Source organism: Chanodichthys erythropterus, chromosome 22 (genome assembly GCF_024489055.1).
Source record: "Chanodichthys erythropterus isolate Z2021 chromosome 22, ASM2448905v1, whole genome shotgun sequence".
NCBI lineage: Eukaryota > Metazoa > Chordata > Actinopteri > Cypriniformes > Xenocyprididae > Chanodichthys > Chanodichthys erythropterus.
The window spans coordinates 32,390,834-32,411,772 of NC_090242.1; the positions used below are offsets into that span (position 1 = coordinate 32,390,834).

Consider the following 20,939-nt stretch of genomic DNA (forward strand, 5'->3'; position numbering starts at 1 on the left):
GGCTCCACACTGACCAGAAGAGAGGTTGGGAAAGGACCGGACGTTCTCCCAGTGCTCTTGAGTTGAGCCGAACCTTTGGAATAAATTATTGTGATTGATGAATGAAGTAGAACCCTATGAAATTCCATTTTATTTTTTCCTAAAATTCCATTTTTTATGTTTAAATTTTCCTGAATTCCATTTTAATGGTTGAATTAAATATATATAGAAATTATATTTAGTAATCGAATATATAATGTGTATATATAATGTAATTTAATAACAACTTATTTAAAGTTTTATAAAAATTATATTTTTAGCGCCAAAAGGACGAATTCCATTAAAATTTTTTCCAAATTACATGGTTTTTTTTGTTGTTGTTTTTTTTACAGAAATGGTGCTCTGCTAAATGTTTTTCTTTGTCTGTTTTAATTTTTCTGAACAGAACAGGGAAGAACAATCATGATATTACTTAAATAAAGTTTTAATATTATTATTATTATTATTACTTTGACAGTATTTTGACAGAATTACAGTATTTGCTACTGTACAGTTGTAATATATTTCTGTCACAGTTTCTTCAAACCTTTATTTTGATGGGTTGTTGTGAAGACCTTTGTTTTTCTGTGTCTAAATTATATCATGGTTGTTTTTATCGAATTAAATTGTGAAATGCTCATAAAGTGACTCTCGGAGAAGCTGCAGTCTCAGCCTCAGAAGTCATGCCCACTGACCATTGGCTGAACGTCTGATGCACAAGGCACACAAAATGGGAAATGCTTTGAGAGTTTTGAAGTCTCCATTTTGAATTCTCCATCTGATGTTTTGTGTATCGTATTTTGTAACGGTCCACCTGGAAACAAAGCCGTCGTGATGCCAAACCCCCTTATGGAAAAAGAAAGCCGTCGTGATTGCAACTGTGACAATGAGCGCTTATCAGCTGGATTTTCAAGTATGGGAAGTTCATGGCGCCATTGTTGCAATAAACTCACACAATGTTCTTAAATTAATAATTTATTAGATGCACTCCAGTCTGTTAATGTAAGAAACATCGATTTTACATTTTCACGCCCCTATACATGACACAGAACAAAAACGACTGTGATCATGTTGGTCAGACCTCCTCTTGGGTGGTCCTTGGAAAATAAAAGCTCTGATGGAGTTCAGACCTTCTGCCATCAGTCTGAAGACTAGAGCAGCTCTGGAGGTGTTCATGTCCTCATATAGTGAGATGGCAGATACTGAAAACATGAGCGCTTCAGTAAATGTGTAGTAGACCAAACTGCACTGCTCGTTCACACAGAGACAAACAGAACATGCAGACTTCAGTCTTAAACAGCAGTCTTTTTGCACTTTAAAGGGGACCTATTATGCCCCTTTTACCCCTTTCTGGTGTCCAGAATGTGTCTGTGACGTTTCAGCTCAAAATACCCCACAGATAATTTATTATGGATTGTCAAATTTGCCCCTATTTCAGTGTGAGCAAAAACACGCCGTTTTTGTGTGTGTCCCTTTAAATGCAAATGAGTTGCTGCTCCAGAAGATTTAACAGCTCAACAACAACAAAGCTGGAGAATCTCACGCAGCCAAAATGAGGATTGTCAGTAACGGTGTTCAGCCTTACATTGTTCAAACCGGAGTCGACACTGATGGAGAGACTCAGGAAGAAGTTACAACTTTTAGAATGAAACTGGACGTTTCTGAATGGTTAGTGGATAAATGTATGTAGTTGCTCTGGAGTTGATTCAACTCATCGACTGTCACTCATCGACTGTCATGTTAATCTTTTGTGCAAATCCAGTGTTGAATCGACCCTCGTTTGTGAAGCAGTCCGGCGTAAAATGACGCAATGGTAACAACACTCTACTACAAAAACTCTTCCTCTTCTCTAAAGAAGCTCAACATGGCCTCGCCCCCTTTGTTGTGTGTTCTCGGGGGCGGGGTTTATGTAAATTATGGGGTTTGTGATGTCACTACCCCTGGAACAAGCTCATTGTAGTCCCTACCAGCCGTTTGTTGTAGTCCTTAAAAAGCAATTGCTATTGTACTTTGAGTGTTGCAACATTACACACTAACTAAAGTTAAAAAAGATTATGAAATCATAATCAACCACCCCTTTAATATTCACAGACCCTAGTCCATATCACATTTTGATTAATTGTACAGCCCTACTTTTGATTTATTCAGCCAAATTCCATGACATTCCATATTATAATCTAAATTCCATTTTGATGACTAGATTCCATCCGCGTTTTCCGCATTGTTGAAATCATAGGGTCCCTAATTCAATTCACATTTATTTGCATAGCGCTTTTCACAACACATATCGTTTCAAAGTAGCTTTACAGAATATGCATGTTTAGACATTACAATTTAGAGTGATTGTTATTAGAGGTGACTGTGTCCAAGTAATGTCCATATTTCAGAAATGTGCAGTTCTAAGATAATGCAAATCACGCAGGTAGTTGACATCATTGGGGATGCACTGATATGAAAATTTTGGCTGATGCCGATAACCGATAATTCTTTATATTTGAAAGCCGATAACAGATATATTGGCCGATAAATCTAAATCCAAATTTTTGTATACTTTTTGAGAGCCTGATTACAAAAACAAAAGTCTCAGCATTAAAAGCCATGTCCCAAACACACAATTATAATGATGTTATATTATATTATTATAATTTTATGTAGCCTATATGACAGACTTGTGCTGCACATGTTGCACTTAACTGTATTTTCCTTCATGAAGTGATTTTCAATTATATTTCAAGCAATTCAAAACCATCATGGTGAACAGTGCACATCTGAAGTGTCTCAGCTGAAAGAAATAATCCATTATTTATCAGCATTAATTTGGCCAAATTTTCTTATTGGGCCGATAATGATAACATTAAAAGTGAACATATATCGGCCGATACCGATGCATTCCTAAACATTGTGTATTCATTCAGGCAGAAACAATGATCTCATTAAAGTAATAATTTCAAGTTGTGAACATAATGATTACAGTATATAGAAATTTGGCAGTGGTGCAAGTTGATTCAGAGTTGGCATCATCTGAAGTCCTCACAGGGGTTGGCGTCGTTTCTTCACAGGTGTTGGGGCATCTGAAGTCTTCGTAAGAGGCCGGATCCAAACTGGAGATACCCTGGGATGGGCATCCCAAGATAAAACGGAAAAGCAGATGGAAAATAATTAGCATAGCTGCTGTTCATAACATTTCAAGTATCTGATATAACTGGAGTACTGATGTACTCATGAACGTTTGTGCATGTGAAACACGCTGGATTTGATAGGCAGGGGGGAAGGTGATGATGAAGGTGTGTGTTTTCTTACAGCAGAGTGTCTTGAGTTTAATCAGGGGACAGAAATAACGCCGTCAGTGTTACATCACAAAGCCTACAGACTGAAATAGCTGTGTGTGATTGTGGGAGAGCACCGGTGTGTGAACGTGCATACGGTGTGTTGATAAACCTGAGTGATGCTAAATGATTTCTGTTTGATGGTTAGTAACTGGAGGTCTCATAAATCTGGTGAACAAAAAACATTAATCTCCATTTAAACTAAAGGTAAAAATAAAGGATGCTCTGAAACAGAAAATGCTGATACGATAACCTTGTATTTTAGGACCAATAGGTGATATCATGGCTATATGATTTTAAATTTACACATATAGCGTTTTTTTTTTTACAATACTCATTGTTTAAAAGCAGCTTTACAGAAAATAATGATTTGTAATGTTTGTAATATCTTCATGCTTTAGCGGATTAGAGTTTTGGATGATAATATAGTTTATATTTGGCAATGATACAAGCAATCAAGCAGTTGGTGTTTGCTATGTAGTATACACTCTCTGGCCACTTGATACACAGTGGACCATCTTTTGCCTTCAGAACTGCCTTAATTCTTCATGGCATAGATCAACAAGATGCTGGAAGCATTCCTCAGAGATTTTGGTCATGATAGCATCAGACAGTTACTGCCGTTCCTCCACATCCCAAAGCTGCTCTATTGGATTTAGATCTGGTGACTGTGCATTCAGTTTCAGTATGGTGAACTCACTGTAATGCTCAAGAAACCAGTTTGAGATGATTTGAGTTTTGTGACGGTGCATTATCCTGCTTGAAGTAGCCATCTGAAGATGATGCACTGTGGTCATAAAGTGATGGACATGGTTAGCAACAATACTCTGCTGTGGCGTTTAAATGATACTTGATTGTGCCAAGAAAATCTCCCACACACCATTACACCAGCAGCAGCCTGAACCGTTGATACAAGGCAGGATGGATCCATGCTTTGATGTTGTTTATGCCAAATTCTGACCCTTCCATCTGTATTTCGCAGCAGAAATCAACACTCTTCAGACCAGGCAATGTTTCTCCAAGTTTTGGTGAACCCATGTGAATTGTAGCCTCAGTTTGCTGTTCTGAACTGCCACTCACTGGATATTTTCTCATTTTCAGACCATTCTCTGTAAACCCTACAGATGGTTGTGTGTGAAAATCCCAGTAGATCAGCAGTTTCTAAAATACTCAGACCAGCCCGTCTGGCACCAACAACCATGCCATGTTTAAAGTCACTTAAATCGCATTTCTTCCCCATTCTGATGCTCAGCTTGATCTTCAGCAGATCATTTTGATCATGTCTACATGCCTAAATGCATTGAGTTGCTGCCATGTGATTGGCTGATTAGATATTTTCGTTAATGAGAAGTTGAACAAGTGCACCTAATAAAGTGGCAGATGAGCGTATATCCCCCGAAGCGAGTATACTGTATGTATGTCGATAAAGTTGGGCATATATATATATAATATATATATATATATATATATATATATATATATATATATATATATATATATATATATATATAATATATATATATATATATATATATAATCAATTCCAAACCACATCAATCTTAATAACTACTATTAATATTGTATTTAATCATTTATAAGTGATATATCATTTTTCATGAAGGCTGGAAATGAAAAATGCCTTATATTCAGGTGTGCAGAATTATTAGGCAGGTTTTCTTTTACAGGCAAAATGAGCCAAAAAAGAGATTTAACTCGAACTGAAAAGTCAAAAATTATTAAATACTCATGAGAAGGATGCAATACTAATGTAATACTAGAAATTGCAAAGTTAAAGCATGAGCAATGAACAGCAAAATGCTCATTGGGTCAGTGGGGTCATACAAAAACAGCTGGAGAAGAAAAGACACATGTTAACTGCATAAGAATTAAGAATTAAGGTGAAGAATTAAGTGTGAAACCATCAGGAACCCTTTAGTCTCCAGCGCCACCATTTCCCAGAACTGAAACCTACCTGGAGTCTCCAGAAGTGCAAGGCGTCAGGATCTCAGAGACTTAAGCCCTATTCGGACGGGATTAGTTTTACATGGGGATGTGGAGTAAAGTAATTTGACCTCAGAACGTCTGTAATATTAATTGGCCAATTCGCACGGGCAAGACATCTCAGTAAAACTAGCAGAAGTGGGAGGGGTAACTTGATTTACGCACCGCCGTGCACCTCCCTGTCGTCATGTGGGTATATGTTGCTTCCTGATACCATGTGCGCAAACACATATAATCTAAATATATAAACTATATATAACAGTTAGGTCCGGTCAGACGATTTATTAATTAAATTCTGATTGTATTATGATGTAATATGCACATTAGTTTTGTGCCTCTGACAGTTGCTTCGATCTTCTTTTTGAATGGTATGGAAAATACTTGAGGATTGCCACAGACTTGTCCCACCACCTACAACACAAATGAATGTTTCTTTAAGTGCTTCCATTCTTGAAAAATGCGCAGAAAACTACTTTTAAACAGGAAATGACGGAATTTCACCGTACATATTTACAGCGGGTCTATTAGAACGGGATTAGTATTACCTGAGGTAATTTTTCCGGACCTTTTTACAGAAGGTAAAAGTCGCCGTAATCTTTAGTGACATTGTCCGTAATGATTATCGAGATGGCACATTCGGACGGGACTAAAATCACTGAGAAGCTCTGGTAAAAATTACTTTACCCCCACCTCCCCATGTAAAACTAATCCCATCCGAATAGGGCTTTCACAAGCTGAAGTGTTATACAATACATGAAGACTGGGTTTTTATAGGCCTTATAGACAGACAGCTTGAGAGTGACTCCTGAAGGACCAGCACCACATCCTCTTGTACCACTGTTTGAAGAATTCATCTTCCGGAATCTGGCAGTAAGGTGTGGGAGTTCACTTTTAGTCCATCTCTTATCCTGAAATGTCCATCTTGCAGAGATGGACTAAATGATCTTCCAAAACTTACTGCCAGATTCTGGAAGATAAATTCTTCAAACAGTGGTACAAGAGGATGTGGTGCTGGTCCTTCAGGAGTCACTCTCAAGCTGTCTGTCTATAAGGCCTATAAAAACCCAGTCTTCATGTATTTTATAACACTTCAGCTTGTGATTCTTATTAAGAGCGGGTCATTTTTTAGGATTCTTCACCTAACCTAAGTCTCTGAGATCCTGACACCTCACACTTCTGAAGACTCCAGGTAGGTTTCAGTTCTGGGAAATGGTGGCGCTGGAGACTAAAGGGTTCCTGATGGTTTCACACTTAATTCTTCACCTTAATTCTTAATTCTTTTGCAGTTAACGTGTCTATTCTTCTCCAGCTGTTTTTGTATGACCCCACTGACCCAATGAGCATTTTGCTGTCCATTGCTCATGCTTTAACTTTGCAATTTCTAGTATTGCATTAGTATTGCGTTCTTCTCATGAGCATTTCATAATTTAGTTTAGTGAAATCTCTTTTTTTGGCTCATTTTGCCTGTAAAAGCAAACCTGCTTAATAATTCTGCACACCTGAATATAAGGCATTTTTCATTTCCAGCCTTCATGAACAATTATTTAAATACAATATTAATAGTAGTTATTAAGATTGATGTGGTTTGGAATTGGTAAAATGTGCTTAGAAAAAAATATGATCAAAAAATCAAATTGCTTAATTCTGAACACAGTGTACACATATACATAAACATGTATATATTTTTGGTTTTATAATGTCTGATAAATTAATTGGAAATTATATAGGTATAGAATTATATTGATAATTTCCCTTCGAAACGAGCCTTGTCATTATTAAATATAGATCCATATTGATCTGTTAGAAGATTTCTTTGGCCTTCACGACCTCATGCATATGAATGAGGGAACCGTATCTAAATTAAGCACCCTCATTTGCCTAATGTTTTAAATGGTCTATGTTTAAAATACTATGTCTACCATAACCCTAACCATGCAGAAATATCTTTTAAATAAACAAATCTGAATCTAAATGTTCAGTTGCTGCATTCACTCGTAATGTTGAGTTATATTATGTGACTGATTGCCCTTTCTCAGAGACATTCAGGGTCTGAAACCTGAACCTGCCTCTTCCGCTCAAACAGAGATGAAGACAATTTGACGTGATGTTGTGGGTTCATGTGATGTTTTGCTCTCTGTCCACTGTGGAAGGTGTGGTCAGATGTCATCGTGAGGGAAACCCTCCGTGTGTGTGACCCACTTCTGACTGTCAGCCTTTATTTATTAATGAGAAGTAGTGCACACACATTTACTAACACACACACACTGGAAACTATCCCTTTAACACAACTGATCGATGCTTTCTGAGAATTGTTTAATCTTACAAAACCCAAAAATTTCACCTGTGGTGTCTAATCTTATTTCCATTAATATTTTTTGAGAATCGCTTACTCTTGCTTTGAACAAATCCGACCAAATTTAAATCTCTTAATTGCCTTTAAACACTCAGATGTGTGTCTAAATCAGTGCTGCACTGATATATATGTGCTAAACAAAACTATAAATACAATCTAGACAATATGTGAAATCCAGAGGATCACCTGTATCTTCATCGTTATATATCGCTCAGCCCAAGAACTTACACTCTGGTAAAACACAAAGGCTTTATTGACATAACAGACTTTCTGTAAAGCTGCTTTGAAAAGATTTGTATGGTGAGAAGTGCTATGCAAATAAATCTGACTGGACTTGAATTTCAGAGTGATGAATATCGTCCTTGGTGTGAACGGGCCACACACACACACACACACACCCACACACACATCTCATCAGGGGTTATTCGACTGTCCGCCACTGTTAATCTTCCTCAGGCTTTATTCTGACTAGTTGACCTTTGACCTCCTACTTTAATAAAACCTCAGAATGACCGTTGGTGGAGGGAAAAAATATACAAAAACAAATCTGTAATAGAGAAACAGAAAATGTAAAGGGAAAAGTGGACTTAAACTGATACTCGACAGTGAGCGTTTTACACCTGCAGGACTGTCGTCATTAACTAAAGCTGCTTATCATCTTGACCGCGCTCTCTTCTCACGGCTAAATCAAGCAAACAAGGTCAAACACATGAACAAGTGAAATAAACATTGTGCCGCCGCTTAGCTGCATTAGCTTAGCAGTTAGTTATAATTAGCCTAGCGCTGAAGACGTGAATGTATTTCTGTGGAAGTGTTTGTGATTTGTTTGTGTCTGTTTCGGCTAGCGAGATGTTAGCTCTTGACGTGCGGCTAAGAGTGGCTAATCTCAAAATCACCTGATATTTTCATTTTCTGTCCGTGAGACATGAAATCTTCACATCTTTTTCCTACAGTCTTTCTACAGTTCTTATTTGTCACTTCACCTCTTACAATTTATTGATAGTTAGAAAATAGATGACAGTCACATTTTACCCAAATTTAAATCAACAAAAAAAGAAATTCAGTTTTGCATTGAAAATGAAGCATATTTTAGGACCATTAAAATCATTGATAATAACAACAATATATTTTGATGTACTTTAATTATTTTATATATATATATATATATATATATATATATATATATATATATATATATATATATATATATATATATATATATATATATATATATAAAATAATTATTATAATACATCAAAATATATTGTAAAATAAAAGATACAAAAATAATAATATTTTTTTAATTTATTTTGTTTTATATATTATAGTTATTATATTTGAATTTTTCTAAATGTTACTTTCTCTAAATTAATTATATATATGTTTTTATAAAATATTTTCTTTTTTATATTTTATTATTATATTTAATTTTTTCTAAATTTTACTTTTTCTACATTTTTTTTATTTTCTACAATAATTATATATATATATATATGAGAGAGCGAGAGAGAGAGAGAGGGGGTCAGTGTTATTTTTTTATTCTACAATTATAGATTTTGTTTATATCTTATTTTTATAAATATTTGTATTTATTTTTTTCGTATTTTTTGTTTTAATTTTAAAGTTTGTCACTTTGTTGTGTGTTTTTGTCATTTTTATAAGTTTTTGTTTATAACTACATAGTTTTTAATAAGTTTTGTTTTTTTAGTTTTAATTTTTTTCAGTACTTCAGCTTAAACAAAAATGAGAAATGAAGCCTGAAATACTAAATGAAATATATATTATTATATTTAATTTTTTCAGGTAATGTTTATTTTATTTCAAAAAATTAAAATGTTTATTTGTGGATTTATATGAATATAATTGTAATATTATATTAAAATATATTGTTGTTGCAAATCATTAATGTGTTATACTGGTTTATACTGATTTGGTTCAAATAGTACAGGTTGTCATAATTCTGTATTTTTGTGTATTAAAAACAAGCTCTTTCTCTTTGTGTGTTTCTCTGTCAGAGCACATCCCAACTGACCTGCGAGACCCGTTCTACACGGATCAGTACTGCGTTGAGCACATAAAGCCTCCGGTTTTATCGCTGCTGCTGTCCTCGGAGCTCTACTGTCGGGTTTGCGGGCTCCTCCTGAAGGGCGAACAAGCGTCTGCACTCACCTCCCATCAGGCCGTCATCCAAACGCTCGCACGACGAGGGATATATGTCAGAGAACCAGACGACACGCCTGTTTCCCATGATGACCTCTCGTCCACCCCAATTAAGATGGTGTGATTTTTGACCTTTGACTTTTTACCTGAAGAGAGCACAGTGTTAGAGGCTTGTGTTGAAGTGTGTGTCTAATAGAGTGCAACAGTCGGGTTCCAGAAGTAAAAATCCCATTATTTTTATCTATAGCAAAGCTGATTTTAGCGTTGGAATAAAATCTATATATATATAATTTGCAGTGATTCATTAATTATTCAAGTTTAATGTTGTTCAGTTTAATGTTTTGATTAATCTCAGATTGACTTGGTTTGGATCATGATTTACAACTCTTTACTGCAGAATATTTTGAAGTCACTATAGAAAAATTAATGAAGAAAAAAGGCTTCCTAATCCAAGACTGAAAAGTGAGCGGTCACTGATGCGCTCTATTGTGGATCTGTGTGTGTGTGTGTGAGATTTGGAGAGGTGTATTTGAGGACAGCACTGAGGCACAGTATGACCATCTGCTCAAAACCTGCTGGGGTGTGTGTGTGTGTGTGTGTGTGTTTGTAGGTCAATGGAAACATCCATAGTGTTTCTCTAATGGACAAACATGCACCCAAACACAAAGTCTCTTTCATTTAGTTTCAATCACTAACTTTCAGAATGATTATATTTATGAGATGAGCACACATGAGCATCACCACATGGCAGCACATCATTTGCTCTTTGATTTCTTATACAAGCACGAAAAAAGAAGACATATGAAATTGCCAACATTTTATTTGCTTAATTCTAATCAAAACCACTGTATTTATTTCAGTCCATTGCCAAGGCAACATTTCTAATTTTCGCTTACATCTTTTAAAGGTAGGGTAGGCAATTTCAGAGAGGCTAGCAATAGCAAGTTAGCTTTGAAAACATGAGATCCCACCTTCCTTTCAGATCTTCTCAAAGCCACGCCTCCTCCAAAACACATTACCTCATGTCTCAAAGCACATAACATTATAATAATAATGAACTTAAACAACTTAGGCCTGTCCACTCAAACACAGGTATTTTGAGGTTTGGCCGTTCGTCCACATGCAAATGCTTTTTTGAAAACTCCTGCCAGGGTGAAGATTTTTAGAAACTCTGATTGCAGTGTTGCAGTGAAAACTGAGGTTTTGGCTTGTGACATCGGAACCGGAACCGGTAATAACCTTTTTTCCAGACTTCTGATTGGCCAACATTGCTTTACGGTTAGGGTTATATCGCCACCTGTTGGTTTGGCATGCTATTGACTGTGTTTCTGCATTTACATGTGGACGTAATTTATTTTTTTTAAACGGAGGAGAAACTCAGTTTATAAAAATACCTGTGTATGTGTGGACTAGGCCTTACAGAGTTCTTACTTGTACCACCTGACTGCTGCAGATTAATTTCGGCGTTGATAGTGAAATGCATAAATCTGAGGACGTGAACATCGCATAGAACGTCACGGGTTGCCATCTCATAATTAAGGTTACGACTAGGGCTGTGCTCAGAATATCAATACGATACATCGTCATGAACTCCTGACGATACGCGTATCGATACAGCAGCTGCCGTATCGTGTCTGTCTTGCTTTTAAATCTAGCCAATCACGTGATGTCACGTGACGCTCTCGAACGGAGAAACATGCGATCTCCAAATCATCGGTCAAAGCGTGCTAACGTTTTAGGACAGGTCGATGGTATATAAATCATGGCTGAACGTTAGCGTTTATCAATCAAGCCAAACCGTCCATTCAGAAACCGAGAAATTTGAAGGCCGATCTCTCAGGTTGAGGCGCGAGCTGGCTTGACTGACGTTTTCGTGAGGATATGGACTGTTTTGATTTTGGTAATTACTAGAAAGTAATTAGAAAGTAATCTAGAAAGTTAAAAGCAGTGATGGCATATATAATAGAGATATCTGAAAGCGAAACGAAAGTGATATTGGCCTCGTCCAGTGGGGAGGACGCACGAGAGGAGACCTGCGCATTTAATTAGTATGTGTATACTAATACAGTAACAAATGTATTGCTCATGGTTGGTTCATGTTAATACATTATCTGATGTTTAATTAATGAACCTTATTGTTAAATGTGTATTGTAAACTCATGCAGCGCATATTTTGTAGACCACGTTAATAAAAACGTATGTTGTTCTTGAACATATTTTTACAGATGAAAAAAAAACTAAAAAAACAGGCAGTATAGACATTATTATAATATTATAGCCAATATAATTAACTAACATAGTTTTCTTACAAGTAAACTTACTGTTGCAAGTGAAATTAGTCATTGAGCTTTGTTGATATGCTTCAGTGTCACTATAATTGTCAATTCAGTTACTGAGGGAGTGACTTTAAAAGCAAGCTTTTAAAAGAATCTTTTTGTGACATTTTTTTATATTTAATTTAAATCATTGTTTTTTTTAATGACAAAAACAAAAGTTTTTTTCAGTTATCATGACTGTTTTAACACTGGTTATTCAACAAACACATATTACTGTTACTAAACTCTGTTCAAAAGAAATTTAAATTCTAAATTGAACCATATCGTGATACGTATCGTATCGTGGCTTTAGTATCGTGATGCGTATCGTATCGTGACATTGTTGGTTATACACAGCCCTAGTTACGACATGTTGTGAACACAGCATAAGCTCGTTGTTTTGGTTCAGGAGGAACTGTAAAAGGCAGCTGTTGTTTGTTTGCATTGCATTCGGACCGAATGCAATGATAGGACGGACATTTTTCCGGACCTAATGCAATGATTGGATGAACATTTTTTGGTCCTGAAATTTCCACAGAAAATATATGTACATGTTTTAATATTTAGACCACTTCTATTATTGATTGCTTTGAGGATGTGAAGAGAATTTCAACCAGTGTAACAGAAAGTCTGTATAAAACCCTAGCTTTAAGTTGACGTTTTATAACATTTTTAAGATTTATTTCAATTACCTAAAAAGTTTTAGTTTACATTAACAGCACTGCTTCACAGGAACACTTGAAGTCAGCAATACTCAAGTATGCAAGTATGTAAATGCTTGATTTAACGCGTCATTGCTTCAGAAGAGTGTCAGAACATGATTACAAGTATTTGCGCATTCTCAGCATTGCCAAAAGAGGCACTATAGTGGACATTAGCACAGACTTTCTTCTTGTATGGTCAGTTTGAAGAGATTTTTGCTGAGCTCTGAGGTTTGTGTGTGTAGAGTGTGTTTCCTGAGACACACAGACTCCTTTCCCATCATTAAACAAAGGCAGTGGACTTTCTGTTCTGGTTTCTATTCTTCTGCTGTCTACATAGCAGGCAGTTCCCTGACAAACACTTGCACCATGACTCTGTGTTCTGTCAGGCATGTGTGTGTCTGTGAGATACTGATGTTCTCCTTATATGGCTGAATCTGTTGAGTCTTCCATCTCGATGAGAGATTATGTAAACTGCTCATTCTTTCTTACAGTGTGTTTGGAATGGCATACTGCTCATACTAGCACTGTTTTACTATCAGTATGCTGTATGAATACTGTGCACAGCATGATAAATTTCTGTACACAGAAAGTATGCACTGTGTAGTTTAGTAGTATTGTGAATATAGTCATTTTCTCATGTTATTTATACAGAGAATCATCTGTTTGGCTCATTGTGTGTGTGTGTGTGTGTGTGTGTGTGTGTGTGTGTGTGTGTGTGTGTGTAGAGCTCTCATATTCCTCTGATAGACGCTCTGATGATGGCGTACACGGTGGAGATGATGGCTGTAGAGAGAGTCGTGGCAAGTGTCAAGCGCTTCTCTACCTTCTGCGCCTCTAAAGAGCTTCCCTTCGACATGGAGGACGCCATGCTGTTCTGGATCAACAAGGTCTGGGGTTTTTTGGGGTCTTTAACTTGGCCATTTAAGTTCACATATAATGTTAGTCAAGGTTTCTTGAACCAGAACATGTTATATTTTGTACTACTGTACCTTTTGAGGTGTCTAAGAGTAAATGTTTTATATCAGACTATTAAAGGTGCAATATGTAAGATTTTTGCAGTAACGTATCAAAAACCACTAGGCCAGTGTTATATATTTTGTTCACTTGAGTACTTACAATATCCCAAATGTTTGCAACTATTTGTCAATCATGAGAAAATTGCAATTTTAACCAAGGCTACGGGACGTGTGAGGAGTCACCTGTCATGGCGTCATACCCGCGTTACCCTCGGTTTCCGGTTTTATTTTGTAGAAACCATGGAAACCCCAAAGACACTTTAAAATTTACATGTTGTAATATGATATATTTATAGACAGAAAACCAATTATTGTTATGTAGCTCAACATGTTTAGAGTACCATGCTTTACCATGCCTCAGAGAAGAACACTATTCTGTCAAGTAGCTAACATAGCATAATCAGATGCAGCTTAATTTTTAGTAACAGTAATACAGCATTTTCTCCATCATACAATACGTTTTAAAATTAATTGCATGCCATTTATCAACACAAGCCATCCAGCATTTAATATGATGTTCTATAATCGATCTATCTTACTGCAGTGTGTTACTGCAATGTGTGTAACAAAAGAGCTGTGTTACCTCATACTCATGACCGGAAAAGTTGAAGCGACGCCGGTGACTGTGGCATAATAAAAGTCCCGCTGCTCGTGAGGTGTGTGTTGCGCAATCGTTCCAGCTCCTGGTTCAGCTCCACAACTCTCGCTCATGCTCTGCTTCATACTACAGTAACGTTAATAATCGCATCCATGAACATGATTTCTTCCCTATCCCGATTATTTTCCACCGGCTGTGAGGTGAAGACCACATGTCCCAAGATTCTGCACTCAAACTTGCCATCATCAAGCTACGCCTTTGTTTTGAATACGCCTCTAGCGACCTCTAGTGGACAGAAAATATTACATATTGCATCTTTAAGTTGGCTTGAGAAACATACTAAATTTTAACAACATGCCTGCAATGTGTTAAATTATGGTAACATGTTGAATCATGATAGCTTGATAACATGCTAATCATGTTAGAAATGTGATAAAAACATGCTAACAACATGATAATTCATGTTAACAGCATGATAAAATATGTTAGCAACATGCTAATGTATGTTAACATCATGCTAAAACATGTTAGCAAACATGTTAATTAACGCTAGCAAAGTGTTTAAACATGTTAATTCATAATGTTAGCAAATACGTTAAACAATGTTAGCAACATGTTAATCATGCTAGCAATGTGTTAAATAATGTTAGCAAAATGCTAATCATGTTAACATGTTAAAACCATTATTAAATCAGTTTAACATGTTAAAAACTGCTAGTAACATTTTTTTACTTTCTCTAAGTAAAACCTCCAAACTTACAGCTGTTCAGTTATATTAAACTTTGTCAATCCAACATCAAAGTTTGTCTACACACTTTACAATCTAGTTATTATTAGCTAACATGTTAACAACATGCTAATTTATGTTAACAATGTGTCAAAGCATGTTAATTCATGTTAGCAGTATTAAAACATGCTATTTACTGTTACCAAAGTGTTAAATCATGTTAGCAATATGTTAAAACATGTTAATTCATGTTAACAATGTGGTAAAACTCACTATCAACATGCTAATTCATGTTAGCAAAGTGTTAAATCATGCTATCAATGTGTTAAAACATGTTAACAACATGGTAATTCATGATAGCCAAATTTTAAAACATCCTAGCAACGTGCTAATTCACGTTAACGACATGCTAAAACATGTTAGCAACATATTAATTTATGTTAACAGCATGTTAAAACATGTTAGCAAAACATGTTAATTAATGCTAGCAAAGTGTTTAAACATGTTAATTCATGTTAGCTATAGGTTAAAACATGTTAATTCATGTTAACAATGTGGTAAAACTTGCTACCAACATGCTAATTCATGGTAGCAAAGTGTTAAGTCATGTTAGCAATGTGCTAAATCATGTTAGCATCATGATAAATCATGTTTCCAATGTGTTAAAACATGCTACCAACCTGCTAAATCATGTTTGCAACATACTAAATATGTTTGCAGTGTGTTAAAATCTGTTAATTCATGCAAACAAAGTGTTAATTTGTGTTACGAATGTGGTAGAATATGCCATCAGTATGTTAAATCATGCTAACAAAATGCTAAAACAACTGAAGACCTTCAAACTTCTCACTTTTAAAACTTTTTTAAACTTTCTGGTCCGGCTTTCTCAAGCCAACTTCAAAGTTTGTCTCATGAACTTTTCAATCTAGTTGCAGTTTGAAATGTCAGTTATGTCAAGTACGCTGATCTGTATGTGTTTGTGTGCTGCAGGTGATCTTGAAGACGCGAGAGCTCTCTGAGAAGGAACTCAAGTTGAAACAGCCGCTGATAGATTCGCCGTGCCATCAGAAGGTCTGACCAATCACGAGTCTCGTAACCCATCCAATAGTAGACCGTTAGCATGCAGGCCTCCTCGTTGATTGGCTGAGTCACTCACTGTGCATTTTACTACACAGTTTAACCCTGTTCTCTGATCAGATTCGATGGCTTTTAAATCTGATCATTCTCTTCTCCCTACACCTCTATTTCTGCTCGACCTTTAACCTTTATGCTCTTCCTGTTTGTCTCTCTCGTCCTGCCCCTTCCCGTCGGATAGTCTCCCTCAAAATGGTACTGGAAGCTCGTGCCTGTAAGTGCCACAGCGCCGCCTGTGTCAGCCACGTCATGCTCCGGGCAAATGACTAGATAGTGTGTGTATGTTTGCCAGGAGGAACATGTGTGCCATTGAGCATCTCATGCATTCATCCCTCTCTCCACCTCTCTCTCTTTCTCTGTTGTTTGTTGTTTTGTCTCTGTCCGTCTCAGCCTGATCTCATGAACGCTTTGGCCCATTGCATGCTGGAGCCAGTGGAATTCTCTCGTGTGGTACAGTACTCAAACTCAATTGTTTTCAACATTGATAATAATAATAATGTTTCTTGAGCAGCAGATCATCATATTAGAATGATTTCTGAAGGATCATGTGACAGTGAAGACTGGAGTAATAATGCTGAAAATTCAGCTTTGACCACAGGAAGAAATTATATTTTAACATATATTACACAATAGAAAACAGTTCTTTTAAATTGTAATAATATTTCACAATTTTAATGTTTTTACTGTAGTTTCGATCAAATAAAGGCAGGCTTGGTGAGCAGAAGAGACTTCTTTCAAAAACATCTTACTTTAGTCTCAAATCGAGTAGCAAACGTTTCACAATACATCACTCTTCCATGCATCCATCTGTCTTTTCATGCATCCACACATCCAACCATTCAAAGTGTCATTCTGTGGTTTATTTTGTGTTTGCTGAAGGTGTTTGACTTCAACAGTAGAGTGTTTGGATCTGTGATGTAGAGGCAAAGACCCTCACTAAAGAAGAGAAAGTGGAATAAAATTACTCTTAAACTGAATTCGGACAAATTACTTTTATGATACATATGGTCTTATGTAGATTTACAGACCAAAATAAAGTGTTATTTTCATAAAAGCAACACGCTAAATGCAAAGTTTAAAACTTAAGACCAAGCCGACTCAGGATTTTTAGATTGATTAAAATATATAATATGTATAATTGACACAGAAGAAGCCACTTTGCCACACAACGCATTCCACATTATGCAAAAAAATTGCATGAAAATGTTATTTTTCAAGGTTTGTTCCACTCATAATGAAAATTCTGTCATCTGTGAGTATTGTAAGGATGCAAAAAGGCAGATTTTCAGCAAATAATCACTAAAAAAATCTTTTATTTCATTGTGTTCCTCACAGTTATCATGGAATCCAAAGACTTTGAATGTAATGCTTTAAAATAAAGTAATATAATTATTATTGTTATTAAGTTTTACAGACTACTCTTGTTTTCCGTCTTTTTTAGATCTCAGCAGACATAATTACTATCAACATTTATTTTATGGAAAAGTGCTATTTTTCCATACATTTTATGGAAACATACACGTGTTTATTTCTAACTAAGAACAAAAACATATTTTTTGAGTGACATGAGTCAGTTAAATGACAGAATTTTCATATTTGAGTGAACTCTCATGTGTCATTTAGTATGTGAGAGACTGTGTGTATGTGTCTGATCTGTATTAAATGCTTTATAAGTCCCTGCCTGCTCTCTCTCAGGTACGTTACCGTAGAGAACACCTGTCTGGCCGTCCTTTCCCTCACCTGGCTGTGATGGAGGACCTAATGAAGGATGTTTGTGATGGAGCGGCACTGCTTGCGGTCGTCCACTTCTACTGCCCTGAATACATGAGGCTAGATGGTATAAACACACACTGGGCCACAAATGAGCAGAATAATTTTGTAAATTCATTCTTTATGTAAAATGTTGCATTCAGTTCAACTCAAACATGTATGCAATAATGATTTAGAAATTATTTATACAGATTTTTAAAGTAGTTTTAAAGTTAAAACTGTGTAAATGGCATTGATTCTAAAAAATAAAATTCAGGATTCTTTGATAGAATGTTCCAAAGAACAGCATTTATTTGAAATAGAATTCTTTTGTAACACCAAATCTTAATATATTGAACGTAGTTGGAATTGAATATTACAAATATTGTTGACTCTTCTACAAATTGCCAACAATATTTGTAATATTCAATACCAACTAAGTTCAACTGATCTTAACAACTAATGCAAGAATGATTTAGAAATTATGTATACAATTATGCATATGTATATATTTTTAAAGAGTTGTTTTTCTCTATTAGACATATGTCTGAAGGAGGTGCCGTCTCTGTCGGATAGTGTGTACAACATCCATCTACTCCGGGAGTTTTCTAATGAATACCTGAACCGGTGTTTTTATATGCACACTGAAGACCTGCTCTACGGCCCACCCGTGCTAAAGGTCCGTTCCTACATATATTTCATTCTGTACTATAAAAGTATAGAGTTACCTTCTAAGAAACCAAAGGCTGAATAAAGACAGCATTATATGCATCCTTCACAGTTAAGACAGTCCCAGAATGCATTGCATACAAATCTTATACTATTAAACTAACATGCTTAAAAAAAAAGTTAAATTTAATCTAATATGAGCTAATTTACTTGATATGTGAAGATTGCTATTTGTATAGTGCGGAGTATGCAATGTGTTCAAAAACGGTCACTTATGAGGTTCCATTTCATTTAGCATACTGCTTTAGAAGGTCACCGCCTATGTAGGTAGTACACTGCAAAAACAGCTTACTAGGTTATAGACCAGAGCTTATGTGTGACTTTGACTTGCTCTTGTTCCTCCAGCATAACGTGATGGTTTTCATTGCTGAGCTCTTTTGGTGGTTTGAAGTAGTGAAGCCGGACTTCGTAAAGCCAAGAGACCTACAAGAGATTAAAGATGGTAAGAACCGAGTACTTTCAGATGCACACTTGGTTTCTGTCTGAAGAAGTCCATCTCATGACTTATTCACTCTTTGTTATTATGCTGTGTTGTGATTGACAATCTGACAGTGAGAGCACCTCTTCACCCAAAGAGTTCCCGTCCCCATGTGCCCATATCCAATGCCACTAAGCGTAGCTTTTTAACTCCGTCTCCTTCAGCCGACTCACTGGCGACAGCTGCCAATCCTGACGGTTGTATGCGGTATTACTTGCACCCTGAGGAGTCCTTGTCAGTGTAAGTCTGTTTAAAGTACCAAATGATATGTCGTACATTGCAGTACATATTTTAACATTGTTTAAATTATATTGTCACAATTAAATAGCATAGATAGATAGACATGTACACACACATGGCTTTTTGCACCTGGCCATTTGCCTTTTCTTGTAATAGAGCTGATATTTTGTTTTTGTTTCAGAACAAATAGAAGCCCCTCCCCCTCCCACCCGCTTCTCCCGTTACGGCACAGACAGCAGAAGCCCTCTCAGGCAGAGGAGAGTTCAGGTAACTACATCTTCGAATCAAAGTTTTAGCATAATATTGCATTTAAATTTATGAGATTGATTAAATTGATCAATTCTCTATTTTTGTATCTCTCTCTCTCTCCTTCTGTGAGCAGAGCTCAGGAATCGGTCAAACTCTTTGTCCCGTATGGATGGACTCATGCTTGGATCACAGCTTGCCTGGACAGAACGGAAACAAAGGTTAGGGTTAGGTCTAATGTCACACAGTATTGGTATTGTTAACTACAGTTAAAACTATCAAAACTGTTTTTGTTCATTTAAATTAAGCTAAAATAAAATATATATAAAACTTGAAATGTTGCCTTGGCAGCTAACTGACATAAAATACATTGAAATACTGAAATCTCTGAAACAAAAACAAATAAAAAATGAAGCCAAATAGAAATTTTTAAAAATTAATAAAAATGGCAAAATCTCATAACAAAATGACTAAAACGTAACCTAAAATTAAAATGAAAACTGTACTCACAAAAATAAACAAACTAAAATAACACTGATGCAGTGCTTCCCACAGGTTAAAAATATACTTGCGGTGGTAGCCGGGTAAAAATACTCCTATTACCCACGGCACAGAAATGGTCTACTACATGTGACAAACAAATAATGTGTGATTTTTAACAGTATTTTTATTTATTGAGATTAATTTTAATTACATAGCATACTATTACATTTAATTACATACTAATATTATGCATTATTATGCATTGTAAATTATGCAAAATTACAGCATTTAAATAGTTCTCCTTTCTGTCATATAGTGTCTCTTTCAGTGAATCGGACACAAATTTTACTAGTAAAATTTATAAAATGATTAATATGTGTCAAATAATGTTCTTAGTCTTTTCTTCCTGTGGGGGAGACTACAGTAATTTACTATGAATTAAATGGAAATCAAATTAAATACAATTTATTGTGTAACCAAAATACCAATAATGTCCAAAAGAAAAAGAAAAAACTTAGCGTGTGACTTTTAATTATAAACAAGCCCGAAATACACCGGGACTCTTATTTTGAAATGTCTGATGTATTGCAGGCTGATCCTTCAGATTCTTACAACCGTCTAAAACATTTTATATAAAGGTCATAAAGTAGACTTTGTAATAA

The 20,939-nt window shown here is 35.8% G+C and overlaps 1 protein-coding gene across 3 annotated transcripts in view; it reads left to right on the forward strand.

The window, feature by feature from the left end:
- camsap1a (calmodulin regulated spectrin-associated protein 1a) overlaps positions 1-20,939 on the forward strand; it is a 30,728-nt gene that overhangs the window by 1,844 nt on the left and 7,945 nt on the right. For 2 of the 3 annotated variants that reach the window (XM_067375581.1, XM_067375583.1), the window contains exons 3-11: positions 9,714-9,976; positions 13,603-13,764; positions 16,209-16,289; positions 18,048-18,189; positions 18,641-18,780; positions 19,176-19,272; positions 19,383-19,548; positions 19,730-19,815; positions 19,931-20,015. In XM_067375581.1, the coding sequence (XP_067231682.1) occupies positions 9,714-9,976; positions 13,603-13,764; positions 16,209-16,289; positions 18,048-18,189; positions 18,641-18,780; positions 19,176-19,272; positions 19,383-19,548; positions 19,730-19,815; positions 19,931-20,015 (1,222 nt within the window). The remainder of the gene's footprint in view (positions 1-9,713; positions 9,977-13,602; positions 13,765-16,208; positions 16,290-18,047; positions 18,190-18,640; positions 18,781-19,175; positions 19,273-19,382; positions 19,549-19,729; positions 19,816-19,930; positions 20,016-20,939) is intronic. The other variant, XM_067375582.1, reaches the window with a different exon arrangement.